General features: G+C 40.6%; 2 protein-coding genes and 1 pseudogene across 2 annotated transcripts; 1 reads left to right on the top strand and 2 right to left on the bottom strand.

Annotated features, from left to right (window-relative positions):
* The first annotated feature begins 9,949 nt into the window (after nt 1-9,949).
* LOC129732035 (uncharacterized) lies at nt 9,950-11,195 on the top strand. Its single transcript, XM_055692493.1, has 2 exons — nt 9,950-10,025; nt 10,092-11,195. Exon 2 carries the CDS (start codon nt 10,146-10,148, stop codon nt 11,193-11,195), a length of 1,050 nt encoding a protein of 349 aa, XP_055548468.1. The 5' UTR covers nt 9,950-10,025; nt 10,092-10,145.
* A 61-nt stretch (nt 11,196-11,256) lies between these two features.
* Nucleotides 11,257-13,139, bottom strand: LOC129733303 (uncharacterized; annotated as a pseudogene).
* Nucleotides 13,140-14,920: 1,781 nt separating this feature from the next.
* LOC129733300 (uncharacterized) lies at nt 14,921-15,634 on the bottom strand. Its single transcript, XM_055695070.1, has 2 exons — nt 15,519-15,634; nt 14,921-15,456 (listed from the first exon to the last, which is right to left on the bottom strand). The coding sequence occupies exons 1-2, from the start codon at nt 15,592-15,594 to the stop codon at nt 14,921-14,923; spliced, it is 612 nt and encodes a 203-aa protein (XP_055551045.1). The 5' UTR covers nt 15,595-15,634.
* Nucleotides 15,635-15,715: the final 81 nt, after the last annotated feature.

Genomic DNA, 15,715 nt, shown 5'->3' with positions numbered 1-15,715 from the left:
ATAGGTGCTTATTACGGGAGTCACTTCACGGTGAAATTAGAGTGAAGTGAACAAAATCCTATTACGGGACTCACGTAAGTGAGAAAAACGTCGCGGAGTGACATCTGATTTCATCGTGAAGTGACTCCCGTAATAAGCACCGCGGTCAATTTTTCATTTTTTTGCCCGATGAAAAAAATGCAAACTAGTTCAGGAAATTTTCGATACCGAAAAAATCACAAGAAGGTTGTATGCAAAGCCACGACCGCAAGGTTGAAGTAGAATACTTTTACAAGAAAGATAACCTGGCTGCTTGCGTGTCAGTCATTTTTTCTAGTAAATAAACGTTGACCGCTCATTGGCAGTATTGTAATTTCTTTTTGTCTGATGTTTTGAATGAAGTTCATTGGATATTTTTAAATTTTGTGCAAATGAGAAGTTGAAGTGCTGCCGAATTGTAATATGCACGTTTAATACGACATCATTAAACGGGAACGGAACAAAGGCTACGGTTATGCAGAACGCGAATGCTGGCACGATGCGATTCGCCTTACCGTGGTGAAATGTACAGCTCTTCTTAAGGCGAAGTAGAGCTATACATTTCAACAGATTTCGTCTTGACGAATCGCATCGCGCCGTTATTTGCGTTCTGCATGACCGTAGCCAAACACTAAGCGACGCAAACACGTAATAATAGTCAGAGTATTCATGTAGATGAAGATAATTACCTTTGGATTATAGCGCAAAACGAGAAAATATTAACTCTTCAAATAATCATTTGTGTTCTTCAAATTTCAGTTGTTCAATTTAATATCCGATGAAATGTTTGTTTATTATCTGATGAAGCTCTTATATTGGCCAAATGATGCATTCCCAATTTACTAGGTCCATAACTCTGCCGACCGTGCTTGGGAAAGCGCGGTATAACGACCAATCAGAGGTCGAATTTTGTGTTTTGACAAGGCTTAAGAGTTTTCAATAGTACAATAGTTCGAATGATGAAATTGCAATTTCATGCATTTGGTAGGAATCTTAGAAGATTTTCTAATCGATTGCTGCAAAAACGAAGGAAATCCATCGAAAACTAACCGATTGATTAGCATTTGAAATTTTTCTCACTTTTTTCAGTTTTAGATTTTCATTTGACATCCCTATGGAGCCGAATTTCCTGAGAGAAGTATTCTAATTCAAAAATAAATCTTCATTAATTCATTTGTTGTCCTTATAAGGACAAATGTTCAATTTATCATAGGATGTAGTGTTTATCTTACATCTCTGGGTTACCAAATTTTACCTTTACATCGGCCTCAGGGAAGTACCGGCTGCATCTGCATCTACCGCTGAGGCTGTCACTATACTGCTATTGGTACCAAAGCTATTAACTCTTCAATTAAGTGTGTTATTTGTTTTCAAAAGAACAATTGTTCAATTCAAAATCGGATTTACGCAATCGCATCTCTGTAATATTACCGACAATAATATTCTTCTGAACAAACTGATACAACTTTCCCATTAGGCCTCTGCCATAATAGACGCGAAAAGCGACGCGAACCGATTCGCTCAGCTGTAGGTTAATGTACAGCCATCAGTAGAGCTGTACATCAACCTACGGCCGAGCGAATCGGTTCGCGCCGCTTTTCGCGTCTACTATGGCAGAGGCCTTAGAGGAAGTTGCTGGCTGATGTATTCACTTCATGCAAGCCTGCTGCTGATGCTTCCAGCTACCACACTGAAACAGCATTTTAGTGAAGGGAGTGTCGTTGCATCAGCTGACCCTTCTACTATCGATGCTGATATACCCGCTGCAACAGCTACGCTATGCATAGCCATGCCACAGTTGTGGCCGCTATACGCTGGCCCAACTGCTAAGCACCTGCAACGCTATCCGTAGCCATGCCACAGTTGTGGCCGCCATTGGTATCCGCTGTACTTGCATCTGCTGGCCCTGCTGCTATCGATGGTGAGATCCGCTTTGTGACCGCTATCCGCTATCGATGGTACCCACTGCTCGCTCCCGCTGCTACTAAGGGAGGACTGCTGTCGTCGCTGTTCAGAACTACTATGAGCGGCTTCGAGTAAAACAGGCTCTTATATAGGGATGAAAATAGGAATGAATTATTTTACGTACGTGGTGGAATGATATAACTTGAAAAATATGTGTGACTTCATTCTGGCTCAGAGCGATCATTTGATAAGCTCCACCTCTTTTTTCAGTTTCTAAAGTTTTTCCTCAGTTTCGTAGCACGGATGCACAAAAATGATTTCTTGTGAACATTCTGTCGAGCCGGACCGATAGCACTCTCATTGAAGCAACAAAATAACATGTTTTGTGTCGTGTTGTGCAGCTTGGTTGAAGAAAATGTTATCGTCCCCATGTCGCATGTAAGCAGATTATTGCGTTCAGTAGACAGTAGATAGTATATCCAGCGAATAAACACCGATGGTGCTCTCACACACGCAACGGTTTTAACCCGTATTTTATTGCGGTTTGTAACATCAAGCGATTTCGTTTGCTCGCTGTTGCGTGTTGCATCATGTGACAACTTGGCAGCTTGGAGACGACGAAATTCTGTTTACGCTGATTGATTGAATCGACTTCATATTAGCTCTGCATAGTCGAACTAACTGCTTTTGTGAATGCGTACTAACAGGGCAGTTTATTATTCAATGTCGGTTATGCTGATCGCAGCGTTTGCGCTGCCCCTAAAGTGGGGAGTTTACTAAATAAAGTAAAAATTAGACAACTACAACAGAATTTGATTGCATCCCGCACAGAATGTCTGCTTGTGTTGATGCCAGAAAATTATTAACCTTCAATTATTTTTTTATTTGCCTTCAAAAAAGCATTTTGCTGTTCAAAATCGGTTGCTAATTACAACCTTTGAGCTGCCCCAACATTGGGGGAATTAAGATACACGGACAACATGCACTGTGGAAGCTATTTCACATTCAGTAAATTAGACGGGTGCGACAAATTTAAATTGCTAGGATGCAACACAGAATACTTGCTTGCGTTGACAAAAATTATTATCTTTCAATGACTTGTTTATTTGCCTTAAAAAGGCATTTTGATTTCCGAAATTGGATTTCCTGATGGCAATCTTCATGCTGCCCCAACACAGGGGGAATAAAGGCTGTCTGGCGACACACGCTGAGAAAAACCGCGCTGCTCCTGAGACGTGGTGACCAACCACAGGGCTTGTGCTGCTGCTAAGGAAGGACGACTGCTGTTGTAGCTGTCTAGAACTATTATGAGCGGCTCCGGCTGAAACAGGCTCTTATATAGGCCAAATAGCATGTTTTCAATTGCAAGGTATATGATCCTGTCGACCGTGCTTGGGAAGCAAGCATATAACGACCAATCAGAGGTCGAATTTTTCGTTTTGACAAGGCTTGACTATTTTCAATAGTACAATAGTGTGAATAATAAAATTACAATTATCTTCTTTTGGGAAGAATCTTAGAAGATTTTCCAATCTATTGCTGCACGAACGAAGGAAATCCATCGAATACTAACCGATTTATTAGCATTTGAAATTGGACATATTTTTCACTTTTTTCGGTTTTAGATTTTCATTTCACATCCCTATGTAGCTGAACTTCTTAAGAGAAGTATTCTACTTCAAAAAACATTTTTTTGATGCCGAATGTCTTAGAACTGCAGAACACGTCAAGATCTGGTGTTATCTAAAAAAACGGGAAAAAAACGACTTTCTGGGACTTAGACATTTTTGAGCTGGGAAACAATCTCATTTCACTTGTCCTATTCTCAATTTCACTTCACTGTCAATCTCACTACACGGAGGTGATTTTTGTCACCTCACTTGAGGTGGAATCGGGAATAGGTCTAAAAAAGTGAAGTGAGCGTGAGAGTGAAATATATTTCACCGTGAAGTGACTCCCGTGATAAGTACCTAGAATTGCAAGATTGTTTGGAAAAGAGTCGCCTGCAATTCAAAATTATGAACCCGAATGAATGTGACATTGCGTTGAGCTGTTTGCTTAGTGATTAGGCATTGATGAATGCTTACGAAATCATCGATTCAACGGGCGTTGATGAAGTTTAAAGACACCAGAAAAAAATCTGGGCGGACGGACTCACGTACGAGTTTTATCTAGAACATTTTGACATTTTGATAACGCATATGCATATGCGTACGGTATTCAACGGTTACCTTAGTGGTGTGATGATATCACCAAAAGATTTTAATGGAAGTATTAATACTCTAATTCCAAAAAAGGACACTCATTTCCACTTGAAAATCAACGTCTAATCAGTTTGCTAAATACCACTTAGAATTCTAGCAAACAGAATAGCAAAAAAATCGACAAAAATGATAGGTCTGGGACAAAAGCGAAGGAATCTTAAAAGTTCACAGGATTCCTGTTGAGTGTCGTTCCAGTTTCCGCCAGAAATAATCAAGTGCATACATAATTTATATGCTAAAACTACATCAAGAGTTCTTTTCAACAGATCTCTGACGTAGGAATTTGCTATCGGTTCATCAGTGAGAAAGGGATGCCCACTAAGTACTAAGCATGCTTTTGTTTGCACTATAAGTGGAACCGGTAAAAAGATCTATTAGTAGCAGTAGCTGTGGTGTCCTTGTATATGGCCAATTCTTGGAAGTTGTTGCATGCGCGGATATTTCAAACATTTTCATCGAGACGCAAGAAGAGCTCGATTTGTTATCATATGTGATAGATAATCGACAGTTTTCGGTGAAAAGTCTAAAGTCTTTTAAGTCTAAAACAAATACTTCCGAACGTTTTGGACTACTTTGTTATAATTTTATCGGTCATCCTCAGCGGATTCTAAAATAACATTGAATTACACATCTCGATTTAAATTTAAGAAACAACACTTACTTGCTACAAACTCATTGGCGCAACTAAGGAAAATTTCTAGGGGGGGCTAGTTTTCATACATTTCATTTAAAAAAGAGAAAAAAGAGTTCAAATGCGCTTGTTTACTAATGTATTAAATAGTGTCGTAACAGTAGAAAAAATCCACAAAAATTTTGTTGAAAATGCATGACACATTGAAATCTGGTGTTATTCAATTTTTTTCTTTTTCAAAATCTCAGTGTCAGCTCAAAAATTATAGAAGGTCGAATGTTCAAAAAACATGTTTGTTAGATAACACCAGACCTCGATTTTTTATGCATTATTAAGACATTTGGCATGAACAAATCGATCTCGACAATTTCGTGAACCTGTGCATTTTTTACTTGGTCAAAAAAGTAAAACCTTCGCCGAACATATTATTGCTGAAAATTTAATTAAACCTTGCCTTCAAAGAGGTGTTCATGTCATAATTGATGATAAGGCAGTAGAATTGTTAGATTCGAATCCCATGTCGAACAACACGATCTCTCGGCGTATTTTTGACATGGCTAATGATGTCGAAAGCACTTTTATTTCTCGACTGGAAATTTTAAAATTTGCAATGTAGATTGATGAAGCCACAGATGTGGTAGGATTAGCATTTGTGATGGTATTTGGTATAACGGAAAACAATATTCCATGGAAAAATTTTTTTTGATGAGTGTACGGACGGTGTGGAAGCTATGGTAAAAATTATTTCAGGAGTCGTTGCAAGAACTCAGAAGAAAGGCAAATAATGTGATACCAGCCAATGCATTCATCGTCATGCACTAGCTCTGAAGAAACTGTTATCATTTTCGACCTAAAAATTCTCGATTATTGAAGCGTTGTGTTAAGAAATGGTAAGTCAGCATTATTCGTTACTGCTCCATACTGGAGTATGGTGGTTGCCTAGTGGAAAGACCATAAAATGAATGATCAAAGCATTTCAATAAATGGCGAGATAATAAAAATTTTTAGTACAAACAGCAAAATTTCGTCCTTCAAGGGAAAAGTTAAAATTCATGGAGAATTGTTAAAAAAACGAAATCTGGACAACTTTCCAAACACTCAAGCAGAAATTACATTAAAGAAATCATCCAAAAATTTCCACTAAATGAACGAGCATTTGCAAGTAGGGATTATAGCAAATAAAACCCTTCTAGCTGAATATTTTCGAAATGCTTGGATTTGTTGGGGAGTTATGAATAATTCGTTCCCGATGAGTTCCACAGAAAATCGAAGAAATGGCGAAACGAAGCCAGAATCATTGACGTCAGACGAATACGAACGCCAGGTTGATTTGACATAAGATACGAGCATGAAGGAGAAATTCGAATTTAAAAAATCCCTGGAAGATTTTTGGTGTCAGATGAAACATGAATTTGAGTCCGGAGCGTAAGAAGAGCGGCTTTGACATCCCCTTCTCGCTGATTGTCAGCTGGAGCCGCACCATTTTTGACGCGGCGGGGTACGGAGTAGCTTAACTTTTTTCGCCATCGCAGTTAGAGTTTGACTGATAGAGCTGTCAATTTTTTTTTTGTTAACTCATGGGTTACTATGATTGATGATGCATGAGTAGTTTCGTCGGTGCAATCAGCATTTCTTTTATATCTCCGGTGATCGCGATTTTATGTTCGAGAAAATGACTCGCCATTTACTTGGGCTGCAGCGTCCCACAGTAACCTCACCTTATTTGGTTTCCTTGGGTTGACGACAGTTCCGAGAGGTAGGTACCAGACGCGCTTGTTATCGGCAGTTGCTAACTCGTCCGACTTTCCGCGGTTACAGTAACCTTCTTTCACATATTCATCTAGTTGCTCGTGTACTCGCAGTTTTAGAACGGGATCCTTTATAAGTTTTCGCTCCAACGTTTCAAGCCTCCGAACAGCCATGGAGAAATTATCCGGAAATTCAACGTTGTCCGACTTCCATAGCAATCCTGCTTCAAATCGGTTACCAACTCGGCGAGTCGTTTCATCCAGCAATTGGCGCGCTTTTTGGTCCATTTTTGATTCAGGAATGTGGAATGGAAATTTCGCTCCGGCTTGTTCCAGCGTAAAGTAGTCGCTCAGTTGTTGATTCAACTCTCGATCGGAATCCGTACATGCCGGGACATGCAAGTTTATCGAAACTGTTGGTGTAAGTCCCACCCCACTGCCATAAATAGTCCACCCTAGCCTGCATTTTGCTGCTATAGGTTCGTTTAATCCTCCATCTCTAATTTTCAGCGGTATCCCAAGCCTCAGGTTGTCCAACCCGATGAGTAGTTTCGGTTCCACCATCTGATAGTTGTCTATGGGTAACCCTCTGAGATGTGAATATTTTTCACTTAGCACTCGATACGATAGCGACATTTTTGGCAGCATAAGATGATCGACCGTGCGTGCGTTAGTGATTTGGTGCTTCTGCGATTTACCCTTCCCAGAGACAGAGACATGCACCCGCCGCGATGTATTTTCATTCCGTGTGACGTTACCAGTCCATTGCAGTGTCAGCGGCTCAACTGGACCTTCGTAAATCTGCTACAGAGCGGTCTAACAGTGTCGATAAAGATCCTTCGTCAATAAACGCAAATATCGGCTGCCTTTTCCCGTTTTTATGCAGAACTACTGGGAGTATATGAAAATATGGTAACATATTTTGCCGGTCGAGGTTGACAGACGAATGGCTGCTCAATAGATGTACTGGACCGCTATAAATCGGTGGATGCAAGAGATAGTGATGCTTTCCCCGACATCCTTCCACATTACAACCTTGCCAAGCCTTACAGGGCCATTTCTGGTGAAAATTCAAACAAGTTCTAGAAAGATTATTCTGCCGCACGAAATTTAAACGATCCTCGAAGAAGTAACCTGAAACGCGATGTCCCGATTCTTAACAAAATTGACAAAGTTTAACGTGTTCCTTTGTCAACTCGTTGCGTTTCGAGTGTGAAAGGGAATGTCGGTCAATTTTGTTTTCGTGCGAGTATGTATGAGCCACATTTTTTTCATAGTTTCTCGGTCTTTCAAACTTAGCGTTTTGGTTGAGCGGAACATCGAAGCAGACTTTGCTAGCCGCTTGGATCAATTGCTCCATGAAACATCCGAAAGCAGCAAGCGTGAGTGTCGAGTTTAGTAATTTATATTTAGCCCAATCATGCTTTAATTGCACTGGCAGCTTTGCCACGAGCTCCTCAGCCAAGTTGGATTGTTAAGGTGACTCTCCTGTTTGGCCGCCTGTAAATGAACGACTAAGTGTCACCAACCTATCTGGCTTAGGGGAGGGTAAAGATGAATACGTTTTAGCATCGAACGAATGATCAATTCTGGACGACCAAAACGCATTTCCAGTGTCCTAATCACATGTAGCACGCCTTCCGGCATCAGGAGCCGGCTACGAACGGTCTCTAAAGCATCACCCCGTAGGCATTTCTGAAGCCGTACTTGATTTTCCACATTGGATAATCCACACGCATTTATAGTCTCTTCAAAGATCCGAATAAACATCGGCCAGTCTTCCGGGTTTCCGCTGAAAACTGGAAGATCCTTGCCCGTAACCTGGCGGGTTGCAATTTGCATATATGCAGGGTTCACTGATGGGTGGTTAGGTTGCGATCGGAAATTTCCTTGTTCTAAAGAAATTTCTCGGATTCGTTGGGCGAGTTCAGTGAGTGGATCTTCTGGAACTAGTGTTACAGACAGTGAATGTCCTTGCAGTAAATTCTCGCTGACTAAGGAAGCTGATGATGAAGATGGTTGTTGTGACGAATTTTTTGTCCTTTTTCCCGAGGGGTCCTTTATACCAACATCCGTGGAATTTTCAATTTCCTTCAACCATTTTTGCACCCTGCTGTAGAGTTGAGCTTTGCTGTTATACGATGGCAGAGACCTTAGAAAGAGAGAGAGGATATGATCAAGACGAGAGAGGGTTTAGTAGTGACAAGGCCAGTAGATTGGGCGTCGTACACAAATTACGTAACGCATGAAGGGGGGGAGGGGGGTTGAGTCAGCGTAGTAGCGTAGCGGTAGTAGAGACAGTTACGTAACTGTGATGTTTGCTCGAAATTGAAAATTCCGTAGGGGGGTCAGGCTGATCTGCGTTACATAATTTTAGGGGGGGGGAGTCATGTCGAACGTTATCTTTCGTTACATAGGGGGGGGGGTCTGAAATCTAGATTTTTAGCGTTACGTAATTTGTGTACGACGCCTTGTAAGCACTACGACTGAGCAGTTGAGTTGTCTTTACAATAAATATTCTGGTTCAACGTGGAGTAAGTGTTTTAATTGACGCGTCACAAATGAACCTATTAGGTAAGATGTTACACCTGCTCCCGTTGAAAATTTGGGAAATTCCCGAGGCTGAGATCGTTGAGCCTCCATCGCTCATCTGGGCCTGCTGCCTAATAAGCTCTTGGCGTTTATCCGTCGACTCCTTTTTTAACTTAACCTCTCTTCTCGCAACGCCTTTTGTTTAGCCAACTGCTCTTCTCTTAGCTTTGCCTCCTCTTCCTGCCGTCGTCGACGTTCGTTAATCTGCCGCTGCCTTTTTTGGCAACACTTCCATGTTTGGCAACACTTCCATGTTGCGACTAAAGGGGTTTTCCGCCAGTCTTTTCCATTTTTATGAACGATGATCTGCTGGTTGTTACCTTATTGGGTGTTTTTATTGTTACCACGGACAGCACCGACAAATCGGTGACAAATCCAGTGGCGGTTTTCCACACTCGAATCTACGCCTACGCACCCGAAATGATACCAGCAGTTGCACGCATCACAGGTCACCATGGCATCTGCCGTGTCCGGTCGGTCACACGAACGGCAATTTTGATCGAAGATTCCATCCTTACCCATCTTGAAAAAGACAAGATCTTGGTGTTCGATCACAATCGATAATGCTGATCTCCGACCTATGCGCGGTAAATGATATTTAATTCCTTTTTATCAATGTTTTCCGCACGTGTAACAATCAACAAATCAGTATAAACTTAATATTTAATAAATACCTATTGTCGCGCTTAAAATAAAATCTCATCGCGCGGCGGTGGTAACGCGCTACTCAGATTGACGAAAGACTGCGAAATGACAAGCAGCGTGTTTTTGTTTTGATTACTGCTTTGTGTCGTCGATTGCTGATAAAAGGGAGAATATTCAAAAGTGAATATACAGATTTTCCAAATCTGTTCAGTATACTCGTCAGTAGGTATTTATATTGATTAAATGAATCTGTAGTTGCACTTATGTTCATATGTTATTTATTTGCAGTAAAAGACTAGCCGGAGATCTTCAGATTGGAAAGCCTAATCCAAGCAAGTAATCATGGTAGACATCCAGAAGCAAGTTTTGCATCAGCATGCTTCATCTAATACAGTGTATCACTGTCTGTATGGATATTACTTTCTTGGATTTAGTAAAAATACACTTGCGAAAATATATGCGAAACATCGAACAACCGTCTCAAACTGGATAAAAATTTACGAAGAGAACAAAATTTTCAAGCGCAAAGATAGGGAACAGGTATATCTCAAGTTCAACTCCGACCAGAGAAGGTGGCTAGTCGATCTTTACAAGGACTGTCCCATTCTTTACCTTGACGAGACCAAGTCACAATTTGAGCGAAGATTTCACAAAACAATAAGCACAGCTTCTATATGCCGAATCCTTCATGAAGAAGGACTCTCCTGGAAAGTATTAGAACGCCGGGCAATTCAAATACGAATGCTGGACATCTACAGGTTTGCCTCGGATATGTCTCTTGTCACCTGGGATATTCATTCACTGGTATTTCTCGACGAAGCATCATGCGATAACCGAAGCATGCTCAGAAATAAAGGGTATGCTCCAGTTGGTCAAAAAATCATATACAGAGGAGAATTTGTACGTCGGCCTCGCTGTTCCCTGCTCAGTTTCATAGGGTACAACGGAGTACTCGATACCTATTCCACCGAAGGCACGTTTACCAGAGAAAAATTTTTCAACTGCGTTCGTTCTTTCGCTACTTCCCGTCTAGTACAGCGAAACCCTGGAGCATACTCTGTAAGGATTCTCGATGGAGCGAGAATCCATTGTCATAAATCGATAATCGAATACTTGCGATCATTGGGTATTGTAGTAGTTTTTCTTCCTGCTTATGCCCCATTTTTCAACCCAATTGAATTTCTCTTTGGGTATCTCAAAAAGTACTTGAAACGGGTCTACGTAGAAAATAGTTCCAAAAATCTCACAGTTGTCATCGCTGAGGCTTTCCGACGCTTCAAAAACTACGATTTCACAAGAGTGTTCGCAAAATGTGGTTATCTTTCTGGGGGGCAATTCGATCCCAGTCGAGGTTTGGGACTAGATATTAAGAAGTTCGGATTTGAAACTTGACATAAAACATTTTCTTGTTTTATTCCATCAATGTATTTTATAGAAAAATAAACGATGTTCGGTTTCAGTCGGAAATTGTTTTTAATCAGCCACAGGTAAAAATAAACAAACTTATATCAAATCATGATCTACGTCGAGGCAGTTTGTAACACTATGAGCAAGCTCAACCCAAAATTTATCCTCCTTCACACTCACTGAAGTGTTCATTGCTGCTAACATGTCGTCGTATTCTTTCTGCTTAGCCTCCATCATCGAAATCCTTTCTCCCATAATATTCAATATGTTGCTCGCTTGTTGGTGATCATTTTTCAGTTCGCCGAGTATGTTTCGGAATGCAGAGTTAACCGTGCTGGCCACCTGTAGATCAAGTCATGCTTTTACCAAAATTGTGTCACTATGGACAGGTACACTGCAAAAAAGGTTAATAAGATGTTCGGGAGGCGCCTGGTTTTTCAAATCTTCTCGTTGGTCATACGGCTTGCTCGATATCCAACATGCCCAGCATCCCCAATTAACGTTGTCACCTGATAGGTACTTTCCGTGTATGCGTTTGAGCTCCTCCTTCAGCCGGTTTATGGAAGTTACAGATTCCGCACCCGAACGGTCAGTTTCTAATGGGTGAAGGAGCTGGTTTTCAACAAGACGCCATTTCTCAAGACTTGTAACTGATTCCGAGTACTTGTATACGATTACGAAAACTTCTTTTACTAGCCAATTTACCAAAGTATTGCTATCTACTTTAGAGGGAGCAATGTTTTTCTTGCTAGATTTATCCTGAAAAACAATAAATGTATCACGTTCATCGTATTTCGGCGAAAATTCAGCCCACTTAGGGTCAGCTCGTGAATCGGACGGTTCCGAGAAAGAAACGGCGCGATAAACAAACTTGGAACAGAACTCCCAAATTTTTAGAACAACTTCTTCGGTTGTGTCTCCATCAACGTTAACCGTCCCGCAGTTTTCATATGACGAACGGTCAGTTTCTAATGGGCGAAGGAGCTGGTTTTCAACAAGACGCCATTTCTCAAGACTTGTAACTGATTCCGAGTACTTGTATACGATTACGAAAACTTCTTTTACTAGCCAATTTACCAAAGTATTGCTATCTACTTTAGAGGGAGCAATGTTTTTCTTGCTAGATTTATCCTGAAAAACAATAAATGTATCACGTTCATCGTATTTCGGCGAAAATTCAGCCCACTTAGGGTCAGCTCGTGAATCGGACGGTTCCGAGAAAGAATCGGCGCGATAAACAAACTTGGAACAGAACTCCCAAATTTTTAGAACAACTTCTTCGGTTGTGTCTCCATCAACGTTAACCGTCCCGCAGTTTTCATATGACTTTTGATTTTTGAACTTCTTCAAGTAAACTGGGGCTTGGAATCTGAACTTCTTTCCGCTCAATACTGCCGTTATACTCTTCATGTTGGCGCAGAAACTCCGATTAATCTTTGCCTAAAATCATTGAATTTCATAACCAATGCATATTGTGGCATGTAAAAAAACCCAACTCTTACCTTTTTTGCTGGTAGACCCTTGGAAGTCGATGGGTCAGACTCAATACTAAAATCCGAGCAAACATCGTGTGCCGGCTGTTCCGAATCTTCCAGGTATTCAGAATCGTACAAAACATCGTCGTCAATCTTCAGCGGCTCTGCGGAATATTCATATTCGTTTCGTCCTCCAATCTCCATCATTTCATTCTCGAGGTTGTGAGCATTCTTATCGATTTCCTCTGTATCCCCCATTGTACGAAATTGATGCGTTCCAGGATTTCAATTTTTCACATAAAGTGCATGCTCCAAATGTTCAACACCAAACAGAAACAAACAATGATTTTTACGTAAAAAGTGCTGGCAGCGGTATTGTGATGCCGAAATTTGTCGCTTAATATTTATATACAGTATGGTTGCCAGATTCATTATACTTTTTGGACTGCTTCATTTACTTCATACCATACTGGCGCAGTCGCCGCGGGGTTCGAAGGGTTCAAGTTAGTTTGATCGTGATTCGTGTAATTATCCTGAAATCCACAATAATATTAACTACGATCTAAGTTCTGTCTTATAAATTTACTCAATCGGGTGAACGCTTTTAATTTTCTTACTTGATGACTCCTCTCCAATCTGAAGACACTTCAGTGAGAGTGACAATAGAATGCTACATCTTCCCGCTTCGTTCTGCCATCTCACGTTACTATCAGTTGCTATCAGTAACAGTCGTTCTAGGAGACTTCGATTGCTCGTTGTAAAATTACCTACTAGGGTGAACAGGTGTAATACGCCGGTAGGTATTTTAATACACAGCAGCCTCAAGGCCGAATTATGTGAAGACGTGTGTGTTGGCGCAGTGAATTGAAAAGGCGCGGCTACTATTATGGAAACTATTATGGACTCGGCTTAAAAGACCTTTTTAGAATGACACTTAGGTTAATATTAACATCGGTGTGCCCAGCCTGATATCACAGAACAGATATGCAACTTCGAACAAAACTCTGCAGCAAATCGGTGCTCAAGTTTTCGCATTCATTTTTTGCTGTTCCATCCTACATTAAGTTTACAGTGCATCGTTCGAACAGTTCGCTCCAATAGTTTGAACATGCACCGAAAAACTATTTTTTTTGCTTTAATGACCAGGCAAAAAGGTGATCTTGAATAGTTGAATCTATCAAAATCAAGTTAAGACAGGATCGCATTCAAGAAATCTTTAAAGTGGAAACTCAGAAACAATTCACAATCAACGTCAATAAACTAAAAATCTTTCAACCATTCAAACATTTTATATACCTAACATTGCTAGAAATGCATATCAGACGCGCTGTACCAGCACTGCTTACGACATTAGGTACAATGTAAAAAATTATTGTCGTTAGTCAAGATATTCAGTTTTCAACTTGGGCAACAAGGAAATTCATTAAAAATATATCTACATAAAAACCGTTGCACGTATGCGGGTGGTACTGTACGTTTATCATGGAAAGGCACTCTCGCTATACCAGTACCGGGGAGAACAAAGGATTCTCTCGATGAAAAAGCGGCGAGAGCTTATAGAGTCCTTTTGTTGAATGAATGGAATATAAGCGTAATGAAATTTCGAGTGTAAAATGCATTCTCTCCACCGCTAGATGTCGATACTTTAAATAAAGAGATTTTGTCTCGTTTTTGGTTCTTCAGTTGAACAGATGTGCTGATATCCTTATCATCTTACACCCTATCGTCTTATAATTTTAATTTTTGCAATTTATTCCAACTTCTGACCTCAAAACCGATACTTTTATGCCGTCACTTACAAGCTGCTGTTGGCATATATCACAGCGGAAAAAAAGTTTTTTTTTGGATTCAACGAGCATGAGCTGAACACCAGAAACGGATCACCGGTAGTTGGTTACCGGACCAGAATAACTTCCGAACTCCCGTGGATGGTGATGTGGATTGGAAGGCAGATTTTGACAAAAAAAGTTGTAAAAGTAAAGTATCGTGACGATTATGCGATTGTTTACGTCATGTGACAGAACAACTTTGTATTATTTACGACTTTTTTCGAACAAATATAAGCATATTTTTGTAGATTTAAAAAGAGGACACATACTAACTTGAAACCCATAAAATGTCGAATGTTACAGTTATGCGATCACAGGCAGTGTAAGTCAGCAGCCGAAATATCTTATTTTTAAGGTGTTTATTATACTTATATAAATAAATAAATAATAGTCATTACTTCTCACATCAGTACCCACCAGGTCTTCGCTGTACGGTTTCCTCCGTCTCGGACTTGCCCTGCTGGCTGGCTTCCTTGATCGCTAGCCACATCTTCATCTGCGCGAGTTGCTCCTCCAGCTGACCGAGAGCCAGTTTCAGGTGGGCACTGTTTTTCTGTGATTCGGCCACACCACTACTGCTACTGGTGTAAATATCGTCATACGCGTACTTTTTAGGCTGATATGACATTGCCTGATGGACTTCAGCAAATGCACCCCTTACCTGGTCGGCCATTTTGTCGTTGTAGTTGCCAAGCGTTTCCGTTATGTAATGATACTTTTTGTTGTGCTCGTCAAGCATGCTGTTCCAGTACTTGTCTGTGGTGCTGGTGCTGGTAGTAGGATAGGAAGTCGTTGAGCTTACATCCAATTTACTGTAACTTGGCGTACTGTAATAATTGAAGTATGCTGGTTTATTGACTTGGGTGCTAGCTTCGTACTGTGTTGTGGGAACTTGTGGGTAGCTGGTAACCGATGGACTTGGTACCTCTAGCTCTTCGTATTCTAAAATTATGAAAGTTGTTCGAACATACAGCAATGTTAAATAAAAAAGTAACAGCACTTACCCGCTTTTGTTACAATTGGCCCAGCAAATGCCATTGCCGACAGATGAAACAGACAGGGTACAACAAATAAACGCATGATTTGTTCTATATTTTCTAATAATGAATGACGAGTCAAGCAAAAGAAATACCTTTTATACGGAAATACTTCCCCCCTCATTGGGTTGATCGATTGACATCAACCATTGGTGGTGACAATA

The sequence above is a fragment of the Wyeomyia smithii genome, chromosome 3 (assembly GCF_029784165.1).
Source record: "Wyeomyia smithii strain HCP4-BCI-WySm-NY-G18 chromosome 3, ASM2978416v1, whole genome shotgun sequence".
Taxonomy (NCBI): Eukaryota; Metazoa; Arthropoda; class Insecta; order Diptera; family Culicidae; genus Wyeomyia; species Wyeomyia smithii.
The sequence above is the reverse complement of the archived record's forward strand: the minus strand, read 5'-3'. Positions and strand labels throughout refer to the sequence as shown.